At 44.2% G+C, this 24,156-nt stretch overlaps 1 protein-coding gene across 1 annotated transcript in view; it reads left to right on the forward strand.

Annotated features, from left to right (window-relative positions):
* The first annotated feature begins 2,402 nt into the window (after nucleotides 1-2,402).
* The window catches only part of LOC126284731 (uncharacterized), a 371,044-nt gene continuing 349,290 nt past the window's right edge, over nucleotides 2,403-24,156 (forward strand). Inside the window, exon 1 of the mRNA XM_049983867.1 lies at nucleotides 2,403-2,461. Coding sequence (XP_049839824.1) covers nucleotides 2,450-2,461 — 12 coding nt within the window. The 5' untranslated portion in view covers nucleotides 2,403-2,449. The remainder of the gene's footprint in view (nucleotides 2,462-24,156) is intronic.

A 24,156-nucleotide genomic window follows, 5' to 3' on the forward strand; every position in this document is an offset into this window, starting at 1 on the left:
CAAGAGTCTTAATTTTCAAATCCCGATAGCCGGTAAAGAAACACATTGCTTCCTCCAATATATGTGTCACATGATGACAACAATGGTAAAACAGACAGAATGGGGCTGACCCAAAAGGTCACTGTCAGTCGCTACTTCCAAGGAATCCGCGAATGGAACAGGAAGAGCATAACATGTTCATTTTACTACACTGTTTGATTCGCGGAATATACCGTGTATATTAGTCGTATATCACATTAACCACTTTCTGTGACATTTAAACAACGTACCCTTAAGTTTCATTACTTCGTGGCAAACATATACCTCTTTGTTCCTTCGAGGCCTTGACATGTTCATTTTGAGGCAGTTCTCATCAGAAGACTCACAGTTTTGGTATCTGTTAGTTTGTACATAGGAGTCTGCTTCGAGGAAAATAGAATTTCTTGGTTTTTTGTGTTTTCCCGTACTAGTTTCATTGATGTTATACCATCACCACAAAAGTACCACCAGGTGAAACATCTCGGTGAATGTGATGGATATAATACCAACATACATGAAATTTAATTTTTTATTGACTTACATTTTACAGTACGAAAAAGAAAAGCCTCTGATGACTTAAAATTACGTAAACATGTAAGGATGAACAGAAGAGGCACGAAATTGTCTTTTACCGAAAGCAGATATTTGTATGTTTCGAGATTCAGCACAAGTTTTAAGTGTAGGTTAACTGTGATATTCATATAACGTGCAATTTTTAGCTATGGTATGCCAACACGGAATGCTTAAAAAGTTCAAAAACACAGTTCATTGCTGGTGAAGGTAATGTTACCGGCACGCTTGGACAGCACGCTTCCTAATACGTTCCGAAACGCCAGGCATAAAAACGAGATTCTACCGGTGTTCATACCTCGGGTTCTGTTGGTAACAGAATGGTAGGGTCAAGCGTTTTGGATAGCCCTTTGGCTAGAGACAATTTGTATATCCAGCAGAAGGATCGTCGTCGTGTCAGTATCCAAAGTACGGACACGATGGATGAATATTAAACACTTGCTTCTGCTCATGCAAATGGAGCAAATCGGTCGATTCCTTTTACATTTGATGTGGCTTGCGGTGGGCCTGATGGGGCTTAGGTCGCGGGCATTTCCTTAGAAATACCAAAATGAGAATTTATACTTTTTTTTCGTACCAATGCCGAGCCGCTGTTTCCAAGATGGCTACGCACAGAAAGTGGTTGAAATTTTTGGGAAATTTTTAAAGGCGGTGAGGAAAGTAGAACGAGATTCCCCGCTGGAATGTTATGTACTAATTTGTCTGAGGGCCAGGGCAGTCAGTCAGTTGTAGAGGATCTACTGTTTAATGTAGAATCTAAGAAGCTACTTACTCATCAGTTTTCATCTACACGCAGTCATTCTCGCCGAGGAAATAAAGTTGAATGCGAGACAGTAGTAACTCTGACTCCATGGAACTCCTACATTGAGTCTATTGTATCTCTAAATCTTATGTAATTGGACTTCCGTGTTTAATTTTGTTCTTACGCCTGATACATTGCATATTTTAGAAGTATTGCCGTCTTCATATAACTGAACGCGCTAATGAGTTTCTAAAGAAAATATTACCTGCGATCGCTGCCTGTGACCCACTGATTAACCACAAACTGACACATGCATAAAAAATATGATACAGTTATGCTTTTACATAAGTAGCGGAGTGAAGTATGATATGCACGGTACGCCAACACATGTTCAAGTAACAACCACAGCGAAGCTGACAAAAATTGGGTGACGAACGGACGTCACGTCGCGTCCGTAGAACCTTACGGGGCGAGTGGTTCTCTGAGTCAGAAGGGTGTCCGTTTGAAAGTGCGCCGCCAAGAACCCTTTTGTACCAGACTATATGAGACAAATGCGCCGCACAGGAATTGGGCAGACGACAACCGACTACCATCCACAGTGTCTGCCCGCGACGTGGGTACTCGGTGTATTTGCAACTCTGTGCTTTAGAGATCGACACAGCCTCCTGGCCGAGGACGTCAGCTGCGGGCTCTGCTCGCCCTGGACGCCTACTGGCCGAGTGGTGGTGCGCTGAGTCACGCAGGCGCCGGTTGGGTTGCCTACCGCGCAGGAGATTGGCCGCTCGCGCGTGGCCGCGACCCCTGACCCCGCCTTGCTCGCCGGACCTGACCTATGGGACGCGCGCGCGTGGCCACGTGTCCAGGCTCGCGGGTGGGGAGCCGCTGGCGTCTCGTCGGCCGCTACCGTCCCGTCCCGTCCCGCCACGTCCTTCTATTTTTCCCTCCTTTGCGGGGCGGCTTGTTTTACTTTTTTGGTGCCCCGCCTGGCTTTGCGGACACGGTAGGTAGGGGTCTGGTAGGCCGCATTAATCGGAGTATAAAAGGTGTGCTGGGGGCACGCCGTGCTGACAGTCCCTCCCCTCGCGACCCGGGCCGCTTCAGCTGAACCCCTCGCGCGAGATGACTCCAGAGGTAAGAAAAAACTACCGCCTTTCTCCTTTCGGCTTACCAGCGCTTCGCTTCAATTCTCGGAAATTGTCGTGATAGATTGAACTGCAAATTGTTTATTTTAAAGAGACATGTTTGCCACCGAAAATTAGTTGCCAATTCCTTTGAGCCTAGTGGAAAATTGTTCACTATAGTTGGAGTCGAGAACGATGGAGGTAGAGTTTAGGATTGTTCTGCGCATCTACGCCACGCATTCTCAGACAGACAATGAGCGTTCAGAAGTGATCTGAACACACTGGTGTGTATGCAGTATCTAATGCAATTAAAATGATCGTAGCGAGTTGTTTACTGAATTTCTATTTCATTTGTTGCGAGTTGTCATCGCTGATTGTGGTGGTAAGTAATAAATTCTGCATACGCAAGCAAGAGACGTAATCTGCCGGATATACGCTTTCTTGAAGCGGAAAGCACACTTCATGCGCGTACCGCAACTGTTGCTTGGAATCGCAAACAATGCAATCCCCGTCCGTGACCACATGCGCGAACCGCCGTCGTACAGGTTGCTACTTGAGTTACTGAATCGCTGTTGCGTTTGGTTCGTATACAGTGTCCTACATTACCGTCTCTACTGGTTAGCACCGGCTCCCGCGTCGCCCTTGTTACACACGTAACTGTGAGTTACAGGACTGATAAGTGCGAGCAAACGCCTTGTGACGAGAAAAATTATTTCACATTGTTGCTTGACAATCCATACAAGGAACAGTTTTTTAAAATACAAGTGTTAAAACTATTAAAATGAAACAGGTTGAAATGCCCAGTGGTCGGCTGTAGCTGTATTTGTTCAGATCACTTATAAACTTTTAAGATGCATCTTCTGGTAAATATAACGGTATGTCATAGGTTAAAGAACGCCGCGGAGTAACAACTGTACTGACTAGGTGCAGTTTTCGCACCTCCTCAATTGATAATGTATAAAATGTATTAAAAAAATGTATAAAAATGTATAAAAAATGTATAAAAGAAATAGTCAATGATGAATGTCATGTCTGTTTTAGGTCGCGATTAGGTCTCCGATTAAAAAAACGGTCTTGTCAGCCTATTTCAAGCGACAAAATGCCCCTCATACATGTTATTCAGGGAAGTACTCGGCCCTGTAATGACAAAAGCAGACATGCTCGTGTATATTTTCCACCAACTAACGGCCGGCCCATGTGACCGAGCGGTTCTAGGCGCTTCAATCTGGAACCGCGCAACCGCTACGTTCGCAGCTTTGAATCCTGCCTCGGGCATGGATGCGTGTGATGTTCTTAGGTTCGTTAGGTTTAAGTAGTTCTAAGTTCTAGGGGACTGATGACCTCAGCTCAAAGCCATTTGAAACACCAACTAACAGCCGACAACATAAGCTACGTGAGCGCCCCATGTGTTGTCAAAGCGTGTACTATGACTACCGTCCGGGTACTATTATTAGACTATTATTGTTATTTCAGCGTTTTTATCAGTACAGAACGGTGCCCTAATGATTCGGGAATATAAGCTTATCCGTGTGGCGGTGTGTCCATGGCGGTTATTGAATGTACTAAAAAAAAATCCAGCCTCTGTCACGATGTCTTATGTATAATGCTACAACTTTCCTATGCCTTTAGGCATTTTAAGGTGAACGATTGCAGTCATTTGACAAAGCATGATCTACCAGCCGCCAATTTTATTTGGGTCATCTACGTCTATTTCTACATGACTACTCTGCAGTTTAATCTCAATGACCTGGCAGAGGTTTCGTCTAAGTGGTTTCCTACTATATCTCCACCGTTCCACTCCCTAATAGCACGCGGGGAGAAGTGAACAACAAAACTTTTCGTGCGAGCTCTGATATGTCGTATTTTAGTACTATGATCATTTCTGACTATGTAAATGGGAGTCAACAAAATGGTTTTGCGTTCAGAGGAATGAAATTAAAAGATCGTATGGCATTGATAGCCGGGAGCCTCCACCTGGGGAATTTTTTCAGTTGGCCTCACATTGGGCTACTTGCGTGTCGATGATAATGAAGATGAGAACACAGCGCCCTGTCACCGAGCGGAGGCAGTCTCCAACCCGGACAGGAGCACGGCCCCCGGCCTGCTGCACTGAGAAAAAAGCTGCCACCGAGCTAAACGGGCGGACAGTCGGAAGAGAGAAACGGTGATTGAAATTTCGTTAAAAGATCTCCGCAACGAAAAATGCCTTTGTTTAATGACTTCTGCACCAAATCGCTTATCAGTTCTGTCTGGTGCGGTTGCCATACCGCGCAGTAGTACTCCAGAAGAGGACGGACAAACGTATTTGAGGCAGTCTCCTCAGTAGACCTTCTAACGGTTCTGCCAATAAAACGCAGCCTTTGGTCCACCTTCCCCAATATTTTTTAGTGATGGTTCAAGTTGTTCGTAATTGCAATCTCTAGGTGTTTAGTTCAATCGGCAACCTTTAAATTTTTGTTTGTGTCGTGTAGCCAGGAAGACTACTGTCGAGAGCCCATACAATTGGACACTCGCCATTACGATGGCCGTGCGGAATGTTGTACTTGTATCTTCCTGTATGTGCTCTTGATGCTAAGCTTCCTGGTACCACGGCCCAAGTAAAACAGGACGCTGGTACATTACTTACCCCTTGCCATGCGGCTGTAGCTCTCCACATTAAAATGTCTCAAAAGGAGGAAATTGGTACGTATGATTTTTGTTTACTGGTCCAGGACAATAATTTCAAAAGTAAGAGGAGAAAAAGGGCGTGGTTGTACTCACTAGAGGAAAAAAGTCCACATTTTTTGTGCACTTGTAAAAGTTTATTAGTTTCATATGCGATAAATGTACTGGAGATTTATTCAGAATCAGTTGCGTATTGGACTTCTAGCCGAAGCACTTACATAATTATGCACAGCCTGTCTGAAAGCGAGGTCTTATTTTCCACTGGACCATACTATTCTTTTTCCTACACGAAAATCAACAGTTTTGAGGCTGTGGATACAATTGGACAAGTGTGACAAGAATCATACTGGGTTTTATTCATGAAGAACACGAAAAAAATGTCCTGAGATGATAGCCATCGTTACCTGTAAATTAAAACTCTGATCTTGTGAAAACTTAATAATCCCTTGTCGTTGCGCTTCAGTGAGTCCAGCTGCCTAGCGGCTCTGCTTACCTTAAAGAGCTGTCATCAAAACTCGGCACAAAAAACTGGTTTAAAGTGAATGCGAATGTGTGAAACACTGCCGGAGGAGAATAAAAAAAAGATAATAGCGATGAGTGAACCAGACGGCGAACAAGGCATCCTGTTTCAGACGTCTCGCCCCTTACCAGAGCTGTCTGCCCAGCTTCACAAAGACAATTTAGGGTCCTAGTTGTCACTCTGGGCAGGGAGGCAGGAGCCACCCGCTCCAGGGAGCTCCGGTGTTCAAACTACTATTGCATTCTACGTTTTGTTCAGCTCTGCATCTAAATTCTACACTAAGCACCCTATCCTTTCAGGAATGGAGTCAAACGATTCCTATCGACTCCGGAACGCGTCTCAATTGGGCTGCAATTTTACGATGCCCGTTGATGTGGCAACAGAATCATTCTGCGACAGATTACAGAAAAAATTCTACCGCTGCCAACGAACACATAGCGTAAGAACGGTGAAGCCATAGTAAAATAAATCAGAGCTCGCACGGAAGGATGTAAAGTCTCTTTTCCCCCTCGTTCCATTAGCAAGGGGAACAGGAAAGCGAATCAGTAGAGTGGTACAAGATAGGCTATCCTACGTCGTGCGTCTTTGCAGGGCACGAGTATAGATGCAGATGTAGATCTGAATATCTTCGGAGTCATCCGTCACCCTTAGCGAACTGCACAAATTCAGTCGAATGCTGCAACAGTTCTTTGATAAAGTCCTAAGTGGATTTTATCCGCAGTGCTTTGGCTTAACATCTCTAAAGTCCGCTATATGACCCTTATGTGACTAACAAATTTACAAACATAGCATTTTGTTTACGTCAGGAACAAGGGGCTATTAAACAGAGGAACACAATGACGCCAACTTTTTTCTCAGATGAAACTCCTACTAGAATAACTAAGTGGATATTAGGAAACAAGCACTCCGGTTCACAAACGTTCTATTGTTCAGGCGTCTCGAGGACAGGTAGTTCACATTCACGGACTTATTGTGACGGAACATGGAGAGGGCGGTGGTTACACGCAGCATCAGGCGGGCAGGCAAAAGTCATGGAGCTGCCGACCTCCCATTATTCAAATGGCTTGCGATGAGATTAAATGCAAAGATCGGAAAACGATATGAGGCTCTCAGAAGAGGTCAGGGTTTAATTTGCCTGTTGGGCAAGAAGTAGCGAACTGAGCGGTGATTGGAGAAGAGGAGAGAGTGTCTGAACCAATACTTTAGCGACCCTGTAGTTACGGCCACTTCCTCAGGGTCAGGCCCACACGCCAGCCAATAATTATGGCGATAGCAACGGATGTACAGAAGTTGGGGGGGAAGGGGGGGGGGGGAAGAGGAGAATTTATAGCCGCGGGAGAGTTAAAACATATAGTGTGCTAGTTACGATGACGCAAACGTTACAGTTTAAGTAGCTTTCGCTATAATATGAAAGCATTGCGTATCAGTAGAAGTGGAAAATTAATATCTAGTCCCATTGCAAACACAGTTTAATCTCGGGGATTGCCTATCGCGATGTGTCGGCAAACGCCAGACCTCTGGAACTCTTAAGGAAAATTTCATTGCAGAAGATGAGCGATATTTTTCCCGAGTTAGGAACCTTGTTATCCACCTGTCGCGCCTTCACACTGGAGCTGCAGTTCTGGGGACAGCGAGCTACATTCCCGTCCGGCCATCCTGACTCAGGTATTCCGTCGCTCCACCAAAACAAAAGCCGCTGTGGTTCTTTCGGGAAAATAACTGTTCTCGTGCATGTTCTATCGGAAATAGTCGTCCGTCTGTAATAGTCTCACTATCGGCGGAATGTTATAACCCAGTCTCCACTCTTTCCTTTTGCAGAATATGTGGAAACACCGACTATTCGATGCCCGGTCTGACACAGTTTTAAATTTCAAAATGGCGCACGTCTATCTGCAGAGCAGAGAATTAATTATGATTACCGATCGTTTATCTGGAATGTCATGAAGCCACGGCAGTTGACAATGAAAACCCACTAGCGTGCCGCCACAGATTTTAAATTAATACCGTATTAAAATTTTCTTATAAATTCGGATACGCAGATTTTCTAACTGTGCAAGGTATGTGTGGCTCGGAAGTTTGTGGAAATTACCTGTGGATATGAAATTGTTTTTGCAGTTTGTTCCAGTAGGAATCTGGAAGCCAGGGATCATAAAAGAGTTTCTTTATACAACGGAAAATTACTCAAATCTTTATTTAGAACGGTTATAGCTACAGGGACGAACATCAACAAAAGCAAAACGAGGATAATGGAATGTAGTCAAATTAAATCGGGTGATGCTGTGGAAATTAGATTAGGAAATGAGACACTTAAAGTAGTAAAGGAGTTTTGCTATTTGGGGAGCAAAATGACTGATGATGGTCGAAGTAGAGAGGATATAAAATGTAGCTTGGCAATGTCTGAAGGAGATAAATTTGTTAACATCTAGTATAGATTTAAGTGTCTGGAAGTCATTTCTGAAAGTATTTGTATGGAGTGTAGACATGTATGGAAGTGAAACATGGACGATAAATAGTTTGGACAAGAAGAGAATAGAGGCTTTCGAAATGTGGTGCTACAGAAGAATGCTGAAGATTAGATGGGTAGATCACATAACTAATGAGGAAGTATTGAATAGGATTGTGGAGAAGAGAAGTTTGTGGCACAACTTGACCAGAAGAAGGGATCGGTTGGTAGGACATGTTCTGAGGCATCAAGGGATCACCAATTTAGTATTGGAGGTTGCGTGGAGGGTAAAAATCGTAGAGGGAGACCAGGAGATGACTACACTAAGCAGATTCAGAAGAATGTAGGTTGCAGTAGGTACTGGGAGATGAAGAAGCTTGCACAAGATAGAGTAGCATGGAGAGCTCCATCAAACCAGTCTCAGGACTGAAGACCACAACAACAACATAGCTACAGGTTGCGATACGACGGCGGAAAACAGTGTGCGATAGATTAGGTGTGCATATCGATGAACTTTTATTCAGTGCTGGAAGTCTTTGTGGTTGTATGCGATATATCACACCAGTTCACAAGAACGGCATTCGGACGTGCCTTCACTAGTCCAATCACACTTATCTATTATAGGTTAAGATTATTTTTCTTTTCATGTGCTGCCCTCAGTTTTTCCTTAACTTAGTGCAACACATTTCGGAGTTCCATTTTCTATGACTTCATCGTTGTTTTTGGGCGTTACATGTGCTTCAATTTATGTCCCATCATTTACCAGTAAATAAACGACAAAGTCTTAGTTTTTCACGAAATCCACCACTGGTGAGATAAATGAATTAAGTGTTGTCAAGTTACCTTCATTTGGCCATCAACATTTAATGTTCCACGTTTGCGCTTAACACTCCAAATAATGCAACATGTTTATGACAATACTGCACGAATAATTTAATTTGTAATTCTGTGATTTACTAAAGAAGTCGTATTATTATCATGTACATAATGTGCAGTAGAGGCACGAAAATAAAAATAATTTTGTAACTATTGCTACTGTGAACCTGTTTTTTTTTTATTTCATCTGTTTGTGTATACAATAATAATGTAACCTTTGCTTCCTTAATACATCCCAGAATCAAATTAAAGTTTGCGATGTTAATAATGTGGTACAGCCATAAGCAAATTTTTATTATTTGAAGTGTAAGTGCAGATGTCAAAGTCTTTCACCTATTTAAAAGGTGAACATCTCGTGGCTAAATGAAGGTATCCATTAATAATACGTCATTTTTTTTTATCTCACGTGATATGTCACTTATTTACTGCTAGGTGGTAAACTGAAACAGTTTGAACTCCTGGAAATCATAAGCATAGTTTTTGAAAATGGATTTGTACCGCCGAAACATATTGGATTAAAACAGATAAATTAAAAATTATGACTGCATATTATTACCATCAAAAGTACTGCTAACCTATAAGTTACGGGCACGGAATGGCACACATGTGGCTGTGTAGTGGAGAGGCATGGATAGTCCTGCTTGTAGAGGACCACTTGCTATGATATTTCTTAAGATGTTTCGAAGTGGACAACATTCTCAGAATGAAGAGCACAACGTAACTTTCATAGTACTGTTCCGTGGGTTGTGGCGTTCGCGGAAACCGAACTAGCCGCACACTATAGTTGTTTCTAAATTCTGTCAATAGGGAATTTTCCCGGGTTACTTCACACTAAATTACTTTAGCGGTCTGGTCTAGAACGTTTCGGCGTCACAGAGAACCTCTCGGTTTTTCTGTTTACTTACGTTCACTTTCGCTGTCTCTTGTACGGTGTCTTGTCTTCAATGCAACGCGCTACCTAGTTTAAGCTTTCAGCTCTCCTCTCGCTCCCTGTAAGCCTACGAAGTTTTTTTCTGAAGTTCAATTTGACATACACGGCGTTCTACGTGCACCACAGCGGATGTTCAGTTAATCTCCCGACTTTATTTGTAGTCCAAAATTTCACTTGCCTTAAACGTTCACAAATGTAAAATAACGCGCTCCACAAAACGCAGAAACATGAATCTTAGAACTAAAATACGAATAATTCACAAATGTAACCCGTAAACTCGTGCCTATTTCTGGGGATATGAAATGGAATGATGAGATGTGCTCAACCGCAGGTAACGTAGGTTGTAGACTTTGCGAAAGCGTACTAACAGTGCTTCAAGAAGCACTGTTAAGCGAGGAGTATACAGCCTCCTATCTACCACTCCCGTAGGGATCGCGAAGACAAGATTGGACTAATGACAACACATGCGGTGACGTTTCTTCCTGGGCGTCGTGCTGGATCCGGATGGAAGGAAGCTAACCCGCAGTGCAACAGGAAGTACCCTCGGCTACGCCTTTCAGTGGTTTGCAGTGTGTCGATTATTATGCTGCAACAATGACGTGGCGAAAGTTTGTCAAAATGAGCAGCACACTGAGCGCGTCGTCCGCCGCTAATCACCACACCGTGGTGCAGGTGCAGCGGGACGCCCAGGAGGCAGCCAGCAGTTCCCCCCAAGTATCCCTGTCTTTCTTATAATAGACTGCCATAAAGCCGCCGCGATTACCGAAGCTGGGTACCAAATGGCTGCTGAGGACACTGGCATTCAGAACAACAGGGAAACAACGGAGCTTGCTCTGACACATCTGAGCTGTGTCACAAAAGCAGACAGTACCTAACAGGTGATTGAGACGTGGCTTGTTTTCTTTTCACTGGGCATTGTCAACTCTGTGGCTATACAGCAAAGATTAAAATCGCACCATGTGCATCGGTATTCAGAATAAAGAGAGACGTGTTCAGATTAAAGAGAGGGATCTTCAGAGGCTATTGAATACCTTGAGCAACAACTAAATCTTCAGATGAAATGGTTGCTCTGTCACAGAGAAATGGAGCACAACATTCTGAAAAGAGAGAACTTCTGTCAGGTCAGTGGCTACGTTTTTTTCATTGTTGGTAATTTTTGTTTTAAGAGCATTAGGGCGTAGTCCAAGGTATAATTCCCTCTCTGACGTTTATTCTTCTAGTGCTGAAGACATCATAAGAGCCTATAAATTCAGGAAGCAGTTACCATCTTAAAGAATCTCATCTATCCGAATTGTTTACACGCATCAGACCGCAGGGTTGTCGCGCCGGCATATGTTTTATTCCGTCTCAGTTGCACATTATTTTTTTAATTAGATTACATGTTTTGGTCGCTCAAGATCATCTTCAGATCCAAGCAGCTGCGTCAGCATCTCGTCTTGTCTATTCTTGCTGTTCGTTTTATTTAGCACGTGTATCCTCCTCCTTTTCTGTCAAAGTTGTTGTGTGGTTTTGAATTTCTGTAGTCTGTCTGTACGTCCTAGCATAGGAATAATGAGATCGTGCGTGGATACGTATAAACAGTTGAGTTTACTGACGTTATTTTAGATTGTCAGAGCATTGCAAGACGAAACGCTAGGCAGAGAAATATGCCTTGGACTATGGCCTAAAGCACAGAAAAAAGAAGTCAGCAACAACGTAAATACCAGCCGCGAAAGACCGCGTCCTAAAATCCATTTTTTCCTTCCGTTCGTGAAAACAAGTCTATTGACAGTATTCAAATCTAAAAGAAAGCAGCATAAATACCTGACTTTCAGAAAAGACTTGTTTTCGTTACCTTGGAAACGCGGGAAGAATTGTTAAACAGTCAGATGAAAAAACACGAGAAAAATTGGTTGCGGGGTAACAGATACATCGGCGTCAGCAGCAGCTTAAGAAACCACCAAATAAAGTTTTCATAAGCTTGCAACAAGTGCAGTAATCACTGTGATACAACGTGAGAGGCCACATAAATTCACAAACACGTGAATTTAAACGGAAAAGGACTTGAATTAGACAACCTGTGATCCTTAGTGTTATATCAAAGAACGTTAAGCCATCCGCCTAACGGGGTCTAAGTCACGACTTTACGATACTCTGCCAGTATTCGGATGTCATCAACAAGATGGCCGCTGGACCTCTGTGAATAAACGGATCAGCTGTACTGGTCAGCTCGATCAAAACACTGTTTAAAGTATTCACTTTTTAAGGACAGTAAACGCCCTAAATTCATGCTACCTACCTTTGAAGATGTCTCCTTTAATAAAGAGAAATACTGTATGCAAGAACCTAGGTTTGCAAATTGGCAGATATAAGCATAGTTTCGCCCGAAGGCAGTCAAAATAATGCACAGCACTGCAGATTACAAAATACCACCGACTCTTCATTGTAGTAGTGAGCCTCGGAGCAAACGTATGGGCACATTGATTGTGACTGAAAAACTAATGCAGAATACTGAGGCGAGCGCTGAAGAGCCCGAAACACATTCCCATTTGTCGGAGACCGACCAACAGTTAACTCGTGCGTGGGGGGCTTGTTGGACGCCCGGCAGGCAGAGTTTGGCGGTTAGGTCTGACCCCCGATAGTTCACCATCCCGTCCAATGAATGTGGAGCTGTCCAGTGGCCAGATAGAAGTTCGTTTTCGAACTGCGCGAGGGAATGAAAGCTGTTCATATATGGCTAACATGATAGAGTGCGAGGCGGGCGGAACGTCGATGACAGAATTTCTGGAGGAATTTAAAAGACTGCATATGTGCGACACGTCGTGCGAGAGATATGGCAATAGAGGTGCAATAAATGTAGCGTAATGGTTTTCATGTAGCATACAGCGCCAGTGAAAGATGCATTTTAGTTATAGTAGACCGTGGACTGACTGTATTTTGATTTTTATGTTTTGCACACAGTCTACGTTTTTCCTTTAAAAACTTATTTCATTCAAATACGTGTTTGTCCAGCCGAACACTGCGTCCTCTGCTGTGAAGAGTAAAGGGTAGACCTGAACTTTTTTTCTTCTTGTTTTCTTCTCTGCTCTAACGGTTGTTAAATGCTTCATTTCTTGTGCATCTGTTGCTGCATTTATTACATTATTTACTCCGCGACAATTTGTAGTCTTTCTGCTTCGGATTTGAAATCGTTTTCAACTTATAGTAATATTTTTTACTAAATATATAAATAAATAAACACCTAAAGTTTAGATCAGTATAATTTGATTTTTCGCTTTACAATGATTTATTTCTTCAGGCAGTTGTAAATGACGCTGCAGGTATCAGGAGTAATTTTACATAGTAACTGTACAGATAATCTGCAGTGAATAAGAAGTCTGCAAACGGTTAGTAACCTTAACATAGCTTACAGCGAATTTCATCACATCACGCTATCGGCATTATTTCTCGTCAAATGAGGCCCAGCGATCTTTCACAGCAAAAGAGCGTTTCTCGGCCATTGTTAAAAAATTTCGGAAATCGTCGTGTCCTAGGTCTTTCTGTTTGACGCCATTTCGGCGCCTTGCGCGTCTCTGCGATGGAGGTGAGACGACTGGGACATCATAAAAAATCTCCAAGCTGGCCAGGGAATCGAACCCGGGACCGCGCGGTTTAGAAGCAGCGACGCTAAGCACTGGACCACGACCTGAGGACCCCAGAAGAGTTCACCACGTATTCCCTGACATCACGGAAAGATTACGGTTGAAGCACTTCCAGCGTAGTCTCGGCGCGGTACACCTCAGTATAATGGCCCCTTCCCGGAGTACATATTTAAGAGTGCGAAACGGCACTCAGAAATGTGCGACTACAGACGCGTAGGGACTCCGGGGCACTTAGCATTAATTTGTCAGATTCTGCTAGACGTTAGGGAGCAAGTTCCCTCTTCATATTTGTGTAACGTTCCAAGATACCCAGAAGTATATCCATCGTTTCGAAAGTAGCCCTCTGTTTTCATATCATTTTACTCACTATATTTCATTAAACACTCTTATTACATATAACTTTGATTGCAACACGAACAATAATCATGTCCCTCCCTTCACGAAACATAGAGGATAACTAGAATCAAGCTGATTTTGTCGACGCCGTGTGGCCTTTAGGGCCTCATCACACGTGTTAGTTAAGTTTTTAGAATTAAGCTTACCCCATGTCATGCAGAAAAAATTTCTTGTAACATATTCTTTGTAACCTCTACGTTTTGGGATTTGGGCCGTAGCCAAATACATGATTTTATGTACGTATCGTCTCCAGCCGCATTTCTGTTACAGGTCGTTTGACACGCAAGTGGTTCTAAATCGTCTTTGAATTTAGAACCACTTCTGAGTCAAACGACCTGCAATGGAAATTAAAGACGACAACTTTTTATGAAATTTAATGCATATAAAAAGTCTCCTGCAGCTTGAGGCGATATGTAAAACAGAATTCTGTATCATTGACGATAACTCAAACACCAATGTGCAGAAGTTACGAAAAAAAATTCCAGTAACTGTTTTCCCTCCATGATTTTCGGGAAACTAAATTGTTGTTAATCCTGTTTTACTGAGAGTGAGGACAGACATTTTTTAAAGTAAGTTTATTCGTATAAGCCAGCGATGGCTTCTTAATAATGGTATAGTCTGGGAGCCAATAACGTGGTGAACGCAGCATGCAGCCTTGTTCGCTAATTGGCCAACCGTGAAACGGCACACGCAGCCTGTGCACCTGTGACTGTGGCCCCATCTCGTCGCATGCAAATGACGCAGTGTGGCGTGTGCTAGCATAGCAGCGACAACACCCCCAGCCGGCCCCCTTCACCTTACTGCCATTTCCACTCACACGTCGTCCTCTGCGGCACCTCCGAGTAGCAGCCTGTAGCCAGGGCCGCTTTTTCCACGTTCTTAATTAACTGTTGTGTGGCAAAATACACGCTACTAACACGCGGTTCATACATGGTGCTTGCCAACCTCGCTTCGCAACAGACTTCATCCAAAAACGAATATCACCTTAAAAACATTCTTTTCCTTATTCTGGGTCCAGAGCCACGTAATACAAATTAAAAGGAGCCACGGTCCCGTACAGGATCCAGTCATCTTTCAGGAACCTGTTAAAGAAGATAGACATAACTGCACCTACACACACACACACACACACACACACACGCAGGAATAATATACGTACAACAAAATTCAAATTTTGTAGGAGATTATTCAAGAAAACAATTCAGAAAAATCTGCTTTAGAGGAAAGGATACACAGATGGAAAAAAGCGTATGGTATAACTAAGAACACGTACAACAAATAATTTTTATCTGAAGCAGCACAGCAACAGAGTGGTGAAACCAGATTGTCTGGATGCTGAAGAACGTGTAATATCGAATTATTACCTCGATAAGTTAAGATATTAGAAAGAATAATTATACGGAAAATATTAGGTCCTCAGAAAAACGCAGTATTTAGAAAATTGAGAAGTAATACTGAAATTTATCAAAACAGACTCACCACGCAGATCTTCAAATATCTTAGGGAAAAGAAATCAACAATCACGTCGATTCCCACAGGGACCATCGCGGCAATTCGCCGCAGCTGATTTAGGGAAGTCACGGAAAACCCAACTCAGGGTGGCCAGAGTGGGATTTGAACCGCCATTCTCTCAAATGCTAGTCCACTGCCTGAGCCCCCTCACGGGCTGGCAGACAGCCTGGGCCCGCTAGAGAGGACTGCATCTGACTAGCGCCGCGCACATCAACTGCAAACTGCTCTGAATGGATTTCGCTTTCACGCTATTTCTCCTCTTCACAGTTTCCATTTCGAAAGGAGGAGTCCATTCCAGTTTTCTCATTTGGAACCCCGGGCTATTCCTTGTACTTGCACAGTAACACACAATTTTTAAAACATTTTTCAAATTGATTTTAGTGCGTTATCTGTAACTAACAAGTCAATCAAAGTAGGCAAAAACATAATTTATAGGCAAACATTTAACATCGCTCATTAAACACGTCCGGTTTAAGTGGCATAAGATTCATTGTGTTGTGTTGTACCAAACCGGGGCATAAGCGACGGAGAGGCTTCGTCCCGCCGTGATCCACGACCTCACAACGGGCCACAGCAGTCCACCCACCCCACCGTCGTCGCACACCGAACCCAGGGTTATTGTGCGGTTCGGCCCCCTGTCGACCCCCCTCCCTCCCTCCCTCCCTCCCTCCCTCCCTCCCTCCCTCTCTCCACCCGCCGGGAACTTCTCATATCAGACGAGTGTAACTCCAAACGTTTGCATGGTAGAGTAATTACGGTGTACGCATACGTGGAGACTGTTTGCGCAGCAATCGCCGACATAGAGTAACTGAGGCGGAATAAGGGGAACCAGCCCGCATTCGCCGAGGCAGATGGAAAATCGCTTAAAAACCATCCACAGGCTGGCCCACACACCGGACCTCGACACTAACCCGACGGGAAGCAGCGGGTTAGACCGCGTGGTTAGCTGGGTGGGCGTGAGATTCATAGCTTTCGATAATTCCCACATTGTCTGTCAGGATCGCAACTGACGTAGGATGGCGAGGGAGATCCAGAGATGGTGATACTGTAAAGGTATGCACTGCGACCAGAGATTTAGCTAGTGCCAATGATTATAGGGTACATCACCTGACGCGTACCATATACCATCTACACTCCGGAAGCCGCCTTACGGTCTGTGGGCGAGAGTACTTTGTGTACCAGAGTCACTGCCCCCTCTTCTGTTCCAGTCACGTATGGTTCGCGGGAAGAACTATTACTGGTAGGCCTCTGTGTGGTCTCGAATCTCTTTAATTTTGTCTTCATGGGCATTTCGCTAGATATGGATAGGAAGAAGCAATATAGAGATTGATTCTTCCAAGAATTTACGCACTCTGAACCTGAACAGTGGACCGTAACGTGATACAGAGCGTCTGTCTTGCAGCGTCGGCGTTGGTTCAGCATTTGCGTGAAGCTTTTCACTCACGAAATTTATTGGTTTGTTGCATAAGGTCATAGCGCTTTTTCCATAAGTTTAATATACACAACAGATACACTTAACGGAGCCTTTAGTCATCAATAATATATACTTTTCACTGTTCACAACAGCCTGCCAACGGTGGAGTAACTTTTCGATTCTGCGACTGTAGAAATCAGGTGGTATTCAGGCGAACAACTCGCCGAGCTATGTTGGGAGCGCATCTTCATCCGGAAAGGAAGTTCCTTGGAGCCAGATGGGGGGAATAAGGTGGGTAGGGAATGACTTCTCAAACCAACTCCTGCGTAGTGTTTTTTGTTTGCCTAGCAGAATGCGGGCGGCCGTTATCGTGCAGTAGCAACACTTTAGGCATTCTTGCTGGTCGTTGTTCTTGGACTGTCTCTGCAAGACATCTCAGTTGTCCACAATAAATGTCAGCAGTTATGTTCACACCTCGGGGAAGAAATTGGTAGTAGGCGACGCAGTGCTTGTTCCACCAGGTGCATAACATGACCTTTTGCTCATACGTGCAGGTCTTTGTACGGGGAATTGCTGATTTGTTTGACTTTCTTTTCGTTGTGTTCTTACGGAGATGCCATTTGTCGCCACAGTAACGACACAGGACGGGAGTGGTCGCTGTCGTTCACGAGCCAGTTGATGACGAGGAAGTAAAAATGCACGTGCGGCCACCGTCTGATTTTTGTGATTTTGGCTTAGGGCATGCTCTCGATCTTTCAACCTTCACTTTGCACGCAAATGTCGCAAGACGGTGGAGTGATCACAGTTGATCACATTTGCCAGTTCTCGAGTTCACTAATGTGAATCTTTGTGGATTATTGCGTTTAAAAGATCTACATCAAACCCAGAAGGTCTTCCTAGACACGAAAAGTCACTAATTTGAAAACGATCTTCCTTAAAACGAGAAGACTGTTCGATGGAATTATCCCCATACACGGTGCAAATGTTCCTGGCCGCCTCAGCTGCTGTCACCACTCTACTGAACTCAAACAGGAGAGTTTGTCTGAAAGCTCCCATAGCCACTTACTAACCGCAACCGACAAAATGAGTACGTAAACTGTGATACCAACAGTGAACTAAAAATACAAAATGCCAGTCGATAAATAAACCCGTAGCCACCGGAGTCACAACTTCCAAAACAAAAAGGCTACGCACTTGCGCACCTATATATGTAACGAAACATGACGCTCTTCTACCAATCTCCACCTGGTACGCATCCCATACTGACGAGAAGTATTCAAGTATTGGTCGAAAGAGTGTCTTTTTGCAAGCCGCTTCTTTCGTTGATGCACTAAATTTCCTGAGGCTTCTTTCAATGAATCTGTCTGGCATCCGCCTTACTCGCTATTAATTGCATGTGGTCTTTTCACTTCAAATGACACGGCGGCCGGATGGTCCCGATGGGCCACTTCAGGTCTGAAGACGTAGTGCATCGTCTGCTTTACCTCGCAAGATTTCCCTTCTCACTCCAGCTACCGCTAAATGTGTGAAAATTTGTGCACAAACGATATCGATTTTCAGCTTCACTTCTTTTTCCCCTAAATACTTTGCCATTAATGCAAGGAGGCACCTCGTCGCATCACTGGCCGTTAAAAACACATCAAAATCGCAGTCCAAAATGTATAACAATACGAAATTACTCTGATGAGGATATGGCCCACAAACACGTAATGCAGTCACCAAACAGACAACTGATGTTATTAGTAGGCTTAATCATTCGCAGCTCTACAAAAACAATTACGGGCGAATTACAGTATGTTGTTTGAAATAAATCGTGAAAAATATAACTTAAATCATTTGTGGTTGAACAATGATTTTACACCGATATAACCGTTCGGGATGTTAATAAAAGATTCCCTCCATAACTCAATTCTTCGATGAATGAACTAACGAGTTGGACTGTGATCCAACCCCTACAGTATCGAGCATTTGCTGTGAGGGCGAACCGTGCGGCAATATGTGATTCTTGTGTATTTAACAGCTAAGCTAAGGGTCAAATTATTGGTAAAAGATGCAGTGTAGTAAAAACACATGGCCGCGTGACAGCGCATTTTGATATTTCAAGCAATACCCTTAACTACATTTCATTACTATATATAGCACTGAAAGTGGCATAATATTCAAACACCTGCGTTATGCTTCAAGTTACAGTTTACGAAATTTCTGTCCTTCAGTGTTAATTTTTACAAGTTCCGTTAAATAGACGTGTCATTCAGAAGTCCAGTATTACCTTCCTGGCAAATAGTCACGAAAAACGTGCGAGAGAAATCGTAGCCAATACCGCGGCTAACAAGAAATCATTCAGAGTCCGCACACCACAAAAACGCAATAATAAGAAATCTAAATCGGTTACCGCTTGTCACTTGCAGTCAAGGACTACGTTCCACTTAGTTTGCAAATCATCTGTTGTAATCCCCAGGCTTGTTCGTATGTACATGATTTCTTGGTCCCGTAGGCGTAAATTTTCTCGAGTTCAGGCTTCGCTTCCTGTAGTATAAGGGAGAGGGGACAAAAAGAAAAAAGAAAACTTATTTCTTCATCAAAAATGTTCAAATGTCTCTGAGCACTATGGGACTTAACTTCTGAGGTCAACAGTCCCCTATAACTTAGAACTATTTCAACCTAACTAACCTAAGGACATCACTCACATCTATGCCCGAGGAAGGATTCGAACCTGCGACCGTACCGGTCGCGTGGTTCCAGACTGAAGCGCCTAGAACCGATCGGCCACATCGGCTGGCTTAAGATTTGTTAAAAAACAAAAAATTTGAAACACCGAGTAACCAGAGGGTTCGCAAAGACGTTAATTACGAATCCGCGGTAAGGCGCAGACACGAGTTCTGGTTGCTGCGCTAGAAACTGAAGAGACGCCAGGTGGGATGGAGAGTGTGTACCAGAACATGCTTCACAGCTACCATGTCTGTAACAACGTTGGTGGTCGCCACATTGAGCCGCTTTTGTACTGCAGTATTGTTCTGTACGTACAGTACGCTGGATTCTTTTTCGTTTTGGAATAATGTAAACACGTAATGTTTAAGTGTTAAAGCAAACAAATGTGTTAAGTGATAAATCGATGTTTCGTAGTGTGTCCTTTCGAATTGATAGCTAATAACTGAACTGGGTTACGCCTAATTCAGTTCCTCCGGCAGAAGTGGATGAGTTAAGCATCTGAAATGAAACCGTCGCAGAACGGAAACGGTACGTTTCCGGACGTGGGTTTCTATTCAAAATGTTATGTAATCACTTACCTCTAAAATTCCTAGAAGTTTCAACGGGAATTTGCGAACACCCTGTATAGGTTACAGTAACAAATAATTTTTGCTTCGTTCTTGTGGAATACCATTATTATTAATTTTTGACCTATTTCTTTGTAACTGTATTGGAGATAGAGTGAGCAGATAGTCGTCAGATTCGTACTTCAGTTTTCCATAGATTTTCTACATCGCTTAAGACGAATCAGCGAATGATTCCGTGAATACGGTCACAGTCGATTCGTTCCCCGTCCTTGTCGTTATCCAAATTGGTGCCGAGTCTCTAGTCACTTCGATACTGACAACGTGTTAAACTCTAACCTTCATTGATTTCTACCTACGTGGTGACTGCTACAGCGACGTCGTATCAGGCACTGGAGTCGAGGAACGCCAGAAGAGTCTAGGGCTGTCTGTAGGGTGGTCTAGCAGAGCGGCGAGGAAGCCGTGCCGTGCCGTGCCGTGCTGTGCTGCACTCACCTGGTGCTGGGACGCGCAGCGACGGACGGCTGTCGGCGTCGCCGGCAGGCCGGCACTGGAGCTGGAGCTGGAAGTGGCTGCCACGAGCAGCCGGCGGAGCGGAAACAAAACGATGAGCGCGGACCATCGGGCGGGGAAGAGCGCAGCGCGCAGCAGCCGTGGCCAATGGCGGCGCTCCGGAGGAACCTGCCATCTCTGGCTGGAGCTGGAGCTGGCCAGCGCCGCCTGTCCGTGCGAATGCCGGGATGCTTCCTGAAACACCAGCGCCACCGTTAACTCCATTCGTGATTGTTAGGCGCCGAAGGAAGGGACGAGGAGATTGACTTTTAACGTCCACTTAACGAGGAGGTCACCAGAGGCGGAACACGAGCCAGATTTGGGGAAGGACAGGTAAGGAAAGTGGCCCATTATTTAGCTTGCAATTATCGCGAACCTCTCGCCCAGCGCAAAGTCCCAAGCGACCAGTAAAAAGCGCAGGTGGCTCCCGTATAAAAAAGGGCCAAAGAACGGACCAATATCCGTAACATCGGTTTGCTGCAGAGTCCTTGAACAAATCTTCAGTTCGAATATATTTTCTTGAGACCGAGAAACTTATGTCCACGAATCAGTAAGGTTTTAGAAAGCATCGGTCGTGCGAAACTCAGCTTTCCCTTTTCTCAGATGCGAACTAAGGGTGAAGGGCAACAAGTGGATTCCATATTTCTAGACTACCGAAAAGCACTTTCACGATGCCCCATTGCAAACTGTTAACGAAGGTACGAGAATATGGAGTAGGTTCCCAGATATGTGAGTGCCTCGAGGACTTCTTAAGTAATAGAATCCAGTACGTTGCGTTCGACGGCGAGTAGGGTGTCATCAGGAATGCCCCAGGGAAGTGTGATAGGACCGGTGTGGTGGACAGGGCAGGCAGCATTCTGCGGTTGTTTAGTGACGACGCTATGCTGCTCTCATGTATCCTCGTTGAGTGAGTGTAGGAAGATACAAGATGACTTGGACAAATTTCTGGGTGTGTGATGAGTGGGAGCTAGCTCTAAATGTGGATGGGTAGCCAAAACAAACCCGTAATGTTCGCATTAATCATTAGCAGTGTGCAGGTCTAAGGCACTGCAGTCATGGGCTATGCGGCTGGTCCCGGCGGAGGTTCGGGTCCTCCCTCAGGCATGGGTGTGTGTGTTTGTCCTTAGGATAATTTAGGTTAAGTAGCGTGTAAGCTTAGGGACTGATGACCTTAGCAGTTAAGTTAGCACGAGGCATGGCTGTGAATAGTGTACCGGCGCTTACGACGCTTGGAGTAGCTGGAACGAGGAGTGCCAAATATCTACATGGAATGCGCTTTTCTGCAGTCCCTAACGTTCACTTTTGAATAAGCAGATCTTATATTGTTGAATCAGACTCAACTTCACAAACAAAACAAAGTCAGATAGCCGAAAAAATGTTTCGGCGCCGATAAGAAAGTAATTTTTGTGAGTGTACCTTATACGGCTGCGATTTAAAATGTGAGCGTGAGCGAACATTACATACCAAAACCACATCTACATCTATACCCACACTCTGTAAAACGACTCTGAACTGTGCGGCAGGCCCTTTTGGTTGCGTACCTTTCCATTCACTTATGGAGTGCAGGCAGAATGACTGCTTAAAGGCGTCTGTTCGTGCTGTGACTAGTATAATCTCTTCTACGTTGTCGCTGTGGGAGCGATATGTAGGCGCTGCAGTAAATTTTTAAATGTGTCACTTAGTACTGGTTCTTGGAAGTTTGTAAGTAGGCAAAATGAGATTGACTTATACCATGAGATGTCCCATACTTTTTCAGTGACGCTATAACGTTCGCATATGGGTGAAACGAATCTGTGGCCAGCTGTATTGCCCTGATTTCTATACACCCATTATACGGGATTAGTCCTATTTGGTAGGGACCCATACACTTCAGAAGTATTACAGCTTGAATCACCTGAGTATTTTGTAGACAATCTCCTTCGTAGGCTGGTCTCATTTTACGAGTGTCCTACCAATGAACCTAAGCCTGCTACCTGCTTTACCTACTACAGTGTGATCACTCAATTTTATAACGTCAGAATTTGTTACTCAGGTACTTATGAGTTGACTCATTCAAAATAAGACTTATTGATTTTTGCACTCATATGACACTACATTTCTGTGTTCTGTTAAGTCCGCAATTTAAAATTTCTAAATATTTAAAACAATTTACCAATTTTTGCATTAGTCTGATGGTTTATGAAGCACTTACTAAATAATTGTGCAGCTTTTTTCAGACAGTATTTCATTATAAGTAACTGCATCATCTGCAAAAAGTCAGAGATTACTATTAATATTGTCTTCAAGGTTGGCTCGTGGTCAAGTATTAGATCAAGGACCCCAAGGTCTCGAGTTCGATCCCGGGTCAGTCTTAAGACATTCATCTGTCGCTTATTACTTTTTTCACTTCTGACAATGTTTTAGTGTGAAATATGCTGAGCTTAATCATGATTCGTAGTCAAAACTGTAGCGCCCCCCCCCCCCCCCCACCCTCCCCTCCCCTTCGGTAACTGGTGATTCTTACGGCACACTCACCATTGGCTCCTTATGTCAAAACAATTTACGTTCCTATAACGTGTGCATTATTTTGACGCTAAAAATGTAGTCGCCTTTAGGTAATACGAAAATCGACCAGAATAATACTGCTGCGGCTGACATACAGGTTATTTGAAATGCTTCGTTAGCTTTAAAGCAGCGCCGTATTTAAAGTGAAAGCCCTGTCCGAGATGGGACGAGAACCCGCAGCGTCTGCTTTACGTGCCACCTGCTGCTGCCCGCAGACTAATGGCTCCTTTTACGACCGCTCAGCATGCGAGAGGCACTTCCCTGTAGTGTAAACAAACTCATTACAAATAAATCTGCCGTCTATGAGCCAGCCGTGAATCTTTCCGCTGGAGAACTGCGAGATGGCTGCCCTGTTGTGTCGCGTCCTGTTGGGTGTGCCGTCTGAACGCAGTGGTCACAGCTCGTAGTGAGCCGCCACGTGTCTGGATTTACGCCAGCTCTGTCCTCAGCCCCACCACACGCCATGTCCAAAGTATTCGTCTCATTTGGGACGGAAATTAATTAATTTTTTGTGCGTTGCAGAGATCGTTGTTGGTGGAATTGGTACGCGTGTAACGTTATTGTATTCATGGAGCGTCATTCAAAATTCTCGTTACAGGCTTCTAGGGGTTGTAGAGGGAACTTACCAGACGATGTTTTGATAAGGAAACCTTGCGTGAAAAATCAGTTTGAGGATCGGATAATTTTCAAATTTCCGCTCCACGGTACGCATACAGCAGAGAGGGTGTGCTTTGACATGTTACGTGAAGAAGGGCGTCGTCTTTAGAGTCGACGGTGCATCGTGTCCGTGGACGACCACAGTCAACGCCCTGTTTGTGAACAGTGTCTCGCAGCCGTGTTGTAGTCGGAAAAAGGCGTTGCGTCACGTCGCAATTACAACCGGGACTCAAGGTGGCGCCCTCTCGTCAGCTTGTGTGCGTACTGTGAAGCGGGATCCTCGAAAATGACCCGATCTTCAAAC

Source organism: Schistocerca gregaria, chromosome 8, assembly GCF_023897955.1.
Source record: "Schistocerca gregaria isolate iqSchGreg1 chromosome 8, iqSchGreg1.2, whole genome shotgun sequence".
Classification (NCBI taxonomy): domain Eukaryota; kingdom Metazoa; phylum Arthropoda; class Insecta; order Orthoptera; family Acrididae; genus Schistocerca; species Schistocerca gregaria.